The following is a 5,982-nucleotide window of genomic DNA, read 5'->3' on the forward strand; positions in this document are numbered from 1 at the left end:
AACTTTTGACAGATCTCTCGATTCCATCACCTATTGTCGTTGCAGTGAAAGATTCTGTTGATTACTATGATTTGAAAAGCATATAACTGCTGAATCCCTGTTGGGCCGTTTTACGATTTTTCGTTGCCGTTTTTCTCATTTCAACAAAAACGCAAATGGGACGTACTTGCTATGGGCGGCAGAATAACAATCATATGATTCCATGCGTATATGTGTACGCGCGCTCTTGCAGGTCCACAGTTCATTTAGACAGCGCATCAGCACATTTGGCGTTTCGAATATACTGTGGCCGGCGTTAACGCAACTGAAAGGGGAGGTATGACGGAAAGCTGTGTCTCGTTAGTATGCGTTCTGCGTAACGGCGCGGCGTAACGCATTTTTAAATCAGCGGTTGAGATTTTGCGACTTTGTGCGGAGTATGTTTTGTTAAAATTAGCAGATATTATTATCGTAGATTTGGTTAACATTTTTTAGTTTCAGTTGAACATTTTAGAACTTTTAAATTTAAACATTAAAATCTACAAGAAAATTTCGAAGCAAGAATAACAAACTCACTTACCCAGTTTGACAATATAGTAAGCTTTATTTTGTACCAATTTATCACATTTCGCGCAAGAGTATTCCATGAACACAACGTTTTCTAAATAATGTAAAACGAACTAAACCAAAGGATTCTGAGGCCTTATAAGGTTGTTCAAATCCACGTACCCGGAACGTTGAACACTGGTTTGTGCTTTCGGCTCCAAACTGCTTGCTTTGTTGATGCTGAGCACCTGTGATACCGGAACATATCCGCCGGTGGCGACTGGTCGATTCAGTGGCTGAAGTGCTTTTGTTGTGCTTGTTTCCTGTTCTGAAAGGTTTTCAGCCTTCAGTTCCTCTTGATCAGGTTCTGTCGGATGGTTTATTGTTTCCATTTCTATGCTGTTAGAGATAGGGATTGGACTTGTTAAATTTTGTATTCGGAAATTTGCTTCAACATATCCAGTGTTTTGAGTCGGTTTAATAGGCTCGGATTCAATAGTTGACTCTTCATGTGTTGTTTCTATTTCTGGTTCGTCTTCACACTCTTCATCGTATAGGATGGATTCATCCCAGTCATTGAAAATAACCTGTTTGTGGACGTTTGATTTTTCGTTCTTAGTATAGAAGGGGTTGTCAAGTTTCTGTAATGAAAAATTATAGCCTTTAAAAAAAACCACATACTCTGATACAATATGTTCAACACCAATGAGTTAAGTTATGATTTAACCGAAAAAAAAAAAGTTAAAACAACTTACCACAGGTTCAAAAATTTCTTCCAATCCGATCGGGAGATCTACTTTGATATTCTTTACTCGCTTAACATATCGCATGACTCTTAAGGCCGCCAGTATGATCAATGCTGAGCCCAGTATGGTATAGAGGAATATTGGGAAAACTGGAACTGTAACAGAATTGTAGAAACGGTTAAGGTTATTCCATATGATTTAGGGATTTTTGAGTAATTACCCTTCTTTTGTGTTGTAATAATCCTGTAAGAGGTCATCGGTATGCCTGCATCATCTATCGATGTGACACTTACATTATAGCGAGTATCTGGGTGTAGTTGACCTATTACAATCACATCGTTGTAGGGCATAACTATTACATTTTGCACCTTTTGTGGTGATTCAACCGGCCAGTACTCTATATCATACTTTTGAATCCACGACTTCTGCTCACATCTATCTTTTATGTAAACGACGAAAGAATGATGAGAAATGTTTCCCAGATCAAAATCTGGATTGCCAACTCCGCCATATTGCTCTACAATGCATTCGGTCCACGTCAAGCTAGAGGAATGATCTTCATAGTTAGCGGCCAACGCAAAATTCATCGGGTATTCCGACGAAAAATTCACACTGCTACTTGAGTTGCGTATGAGCTGAAATCCTAAAGCATGGGTGCAAGATCCCGTATGATCAAGATCACAGAACAGCAAAGTGTAATTCCTCGGGGTTTTATTATCCGACAAGGGATACCAGGAAATTTGATGGAAGTTTTCCTTCCTGGACACCCTTTTTATTATAGGTCGTTGATCTCGGTGGCTCAAAAATATTGTAGTAGAGCCAACGAGTTTCGCCCGACCCAGTGCATTCCTACTCGTTACCTCTACCCTGTAGGAGCCAAAGGCCAGGTTTTCAAAGGTCGCCATATCCGTGAGTACCACCTTCGGTTGAATTCTAAAAAAAAAAATAAAAAAAAAATTTAAAAAATTGATGCGTACAAATAATTTTTTTAATTAGAAAAAACATTTTTTTATACATATCTTTTTACCAAAAATGAGTCGAAGTATGTTTTTGGTATATGTATAGAATTATTCTGCATGGGATTGAGGAAGATTTAAAGAATTTTTTCGAGCTTCTTTTCTCTGAAAAAGGAAGGCCTACAATAAAATAATCGTTTTCAATTATTTGGAACCAAAAGTCATGCCATGCCACTCATTTCTCATTCGAATGTTCTTCACTTTCCCGAAAATATTAATCTAAGGATTCATACCAAAAATTATTTACTCTTTATCAGGGCCGGGGGCCCGGTAACATTGAGATTTCAAACTTTAATACTAGAATTCAAAGTTTAAAAGAACAAAAAAATCAAGTTCAATTCAAGTTACAATACAACAAAAGCCAAAGCAGGGATGGCAAAATGTATAATTCAAAACCTAAATTTTTATTTCGATTTTATATTTTGAAACCCCCAAAAAGAATCTTTTTATATAATGTGTTAAACATGTAATTACAAATTGAGAATAAGATTCTTATCAGATAAATTTTTGAATCCTATAAAAAGGGAAAAAATATTAAAATCCTATAAAAAGGAAAAAAATCAAATTGTTCTTCTTAACCCTCATCCGCATCGGATTTCATTACCCTAATCAGCACTAGGAGTGTCAATTTGACACTAAAAGCTCAAATCGGTATAACTTTTGGCGTGTTCAACCGATCTAAACAAAACTTATATCAATAGAAACTTTGTAATGTCAGAAAAATGTGTTTAGAACATTATATATAGCTAAACCTATTAGTTTTCTCGTTATTCAGCATGATAGAAAAACAAATCCGAAAAAAACATGCCACAGGAAAACTCCTGTAGTTCATATATTACACGTCCAAAAAATATTTGCCTTATGCACATGGAAGCTGAAGTTAATGCCTACATCATGAAGCCAAGAAATAATTTTTAAATTTTTTTTAATGAAAGGGTCACAAAAAGTTCATAAAAAAAGTAAAGATACAATATTCAAGAACTTTTGAAATCATTTGGGGTCCCCGAAGAAATTTTTGTATTTTGAAGCTTCTGAAAAAAGCTACAAGCCTTCGAACTTGCAATAGTGTCAGAATGACACTCTAATGCGGATGAGGGTTAATCGTTAACGTGAAACAAATTGAATATTAAAACATAAAACCTGAATGAAGATGAAATGTTTTCGAAACGATGCTGTTATCGGTTATCATAGAAAAAAAATAGAAAAGAAATCCAAATTAAGTAGGCACTAACCTAAATAAAGACTCCAAAACTAAAAAAAAAAACATATAACTGAAGAAACCAGACCAGACTTGAAAATCTCAATGAGTTTTCTGAAATATGTAAAAAAATAAACTTAATATCATTGAAATATTTTTGGAGAATCATTTAATGAAATGTTTTCATGATCAAAATAATAATGTTCGATTGGAAAATAATAATCTACTTTAGTAGAGGATAATTTTTTTTTATAGAAGAACCTCAAACTTCGGTTAAATCAGTTAAAAAAACTTCAATTTGAATTTCAAATCTGATAATCATACTAGAATGGAAATTCAATAGAGAAAGTCAATACAGAACTCGGTTGTTAATTTGGACGCTTTTTAATCTCGGCAATCGGCCTCTAATGCTTTTATTCGAATCTTTCTTGAAAGATTTTACACTTCACGGACACTTCCTTGCGTCGTTGTATTGAAATTCACAAATTGATTGAAATTTCGATAGTTAGGATATTCATTGGGCCAGCACTACTGTTGTTTTCAGATAAAGGGTGTCCACGATGAAATTGCCACACTTTGAAATTGCTCTAACCTTTTAACCGTTGGGTAGAATTTAATGAAAATTTGAGTAGATCTAGTTCGAAGTGCATTGTTTGCATCCTGCAGGTTTTAAAGTCCTGTGATTAAAACTCGGGGAAATGGAGTCGGAAAAACAGCACGTGCGTGATAAAATCTTGCGCATTCATTACGAGAACAAGGTTCTCTCGCATCGTTCCATCGCTAAAACGAATTCCACGGTGTCGCGAGTGATTAGGCGGATCGAAGAACGATTGACCACCGATCGGAAGCCCAGAAGTGAAGGAAAAAGTATTCCGTACAACACCTAAAAACACCGCCTAAAAACACCGTCAACATGCTGACGAAAGTTGAAATGCTGCATCATGGACGACGAAACATATGTGAAGGCCAACTTCAAACAGTTCCGGAGCATGTCCGCATTCACAAGATATCCCAATTTGCGAATGAATTCCTGGTTTGGCAAGCCACGTGTGGGAAGCGGAGTGCACCTTTCGTGACCAAGGACACGATGAACGGACAGATGTACATGAAAGAGTGCCTCCAGAAGCGGCTGCTTCCTCTCCTGAAGGCCCACAACGTTCCAATAATCTTCTGGCCGGATTTGGCCTCATGCCACTTACTCCAAGGACATGCTGAAGTGGTATGCGGACAATAATGTAAATTTCGTGCCGAAAATGTTCAACCCTCGCACCTTTAGCACCTTCTTAAAAGACCTGAGGTAGTGAAGACAGTCGAGGAACTGATGAAAGTATGGGTTTACAGCACAACAAAAAATGATTGATTCACAGGTTGTGCAGAATCTTATGGCCGGGGTGGACTGTAAATAAAATACGAGTAAAATGGTAAAACGAAGTTGATATATCAATATTCTGATAAAAATTAGCGTTTTAGACCAATAGGGTAAGTGAGCCCTATTTTGGCATGGTCCTTTTCTTGGCATGCCAACATGTCTTTTAATGTTTTTCATGTCCAAATTGAGCTTAAAAATTTTTAAATATATTTTCATTGCGAAGAGAATAATTTGTTTCAAATCTGTGCATACCGAATTTTTTGATTGTTTGTACTATAATAAAGAAGTTAATTTTTTTCGATCTGCATCCGAGGAAATTATGTTGGAAATCACCGTATGAAAATCAGATGAACTCACCTTTCTAGTGCAACTGTTAAATTCACATGCGATTTCAAACGCGGACATTCATTTGAAAAATTTGCAATAAACACTCATGCTTACAGTTAAACTCGGCAAAAAATCAAAAAATACACGAAAGACTAAAGAGTGAATAATTATTTAGGTTTTGAATAGAAATTTAAAACTAATTTTGTTCCTTTTCTTGGCATGCAACTTAAAGCGAAATACACCACCAGTGTTGGAAGCTGGAAAAAATACATGTTCATTAAAGAGGTATTTTTGGGCTGATGTTTTCCCTAAAACTTCATTTAAAACTACGCACAAATGTTTTCATACTAATTGGGTTGTATGATAAGACCGTTTCTATCAACTTAAGCTTCGAAATAAGTTGAAGAACATAAGTGATTCGACTAACTAAAAGTCATATCCGAGCATTGAAAATGTAAAAATCGATATTTGGGAACCATGAATCGAAGGTACATTGGTATGCGTGCGAACAGCATTTGCATTGCAGCCTGCCGAGCAAAAGCCACGTGGTCTCCTACAGAACACAGTGGTTCGAAATATTAAAAAAAAACTAAATTAAATTAAGCATCTCACAAGACTAAAGATGTTTTTCTTATCTAAAAATTGTTAGATCGATGACAATTTATAACTTTAGTATATAAAATAGATAATTAATTGAGTTTTTTAATCGTTTTCTATTGCTTGGGAACCATATACAAACTCAGATTTAAATTTTTGGATTTTTGTTCTAATTTTTTTCATGGAAACAGATATTGGAAGTTC

At 35.6% G+C, this 5,982-nt stretch overlaps 1 protein-coding gene across 1 annotated transcript; it reads right to left on the reverse strand.

The window, feature by feature from the left end:
- Positions 1-659: 659 nt before the first annotated feature.
- Positions 660-5,264, reverse strand: LOC129760748 (uncharacterized). Its single transcript, XM_055758403.1, has 4 exons — positions 5,212-5,264; positions 1,492-2,204; positions 1,281-1,426; positions 660-1,166 (listed from the first exon to the last, which is right to left on the reverse strand). Exons 2-4 carry the CDS (start codon positions 2,174-2,176, stop codon positions 660-662), a joined length of 1,338 nt encoding a protein of 445 aa, XP_055614378.1. The 5' UTR covers positions 2,177-2,204; positions 5,212-5,264.
- Between the last annotated feature and the right edge of the window lie 718 nt (positions 5,265-5,982).

The sequence above is a fragment of the Uranotaenia lowii genome, unplaced genomic scaffold (assembly GCF_029784155.1).
Source record: "Uranotaenia lowii strain MFRU-FL unplaced genomic scaffold, ASM2978415v1 HiC_scaffold_75, whole genome shotgun sequence".
Lineage (NCBI taxonomy): Eukaryota > Metazoa > Arthropoda > Insecta > Diptera > Culicidae > Uranotaenia > Uranotaenia lowii.

Coding starts and splice junctions, on each gene's coding strand:
- LOC129760748 (XM_055758403.1), bottom strand. CDS start 2,176: ATGGCGACCTTTGAAAACCTGGCCTTTGGCTCCTACAGGGTAGAGGTA. Junction 1,427..1,491: donor TATTACAACACAAAAGAAGG/GTAATTACTCAA, acceptor ATTCTGTTACAG/TTCCAGTTTTCCCAATATTC. Junction 1,167..1,280: donor AAGAAATTTTTGAACCTGTG/GTAAGTTGTTTT, acceptor TTTTCATTACAG/AAACTTGACAACCCCTTCTA.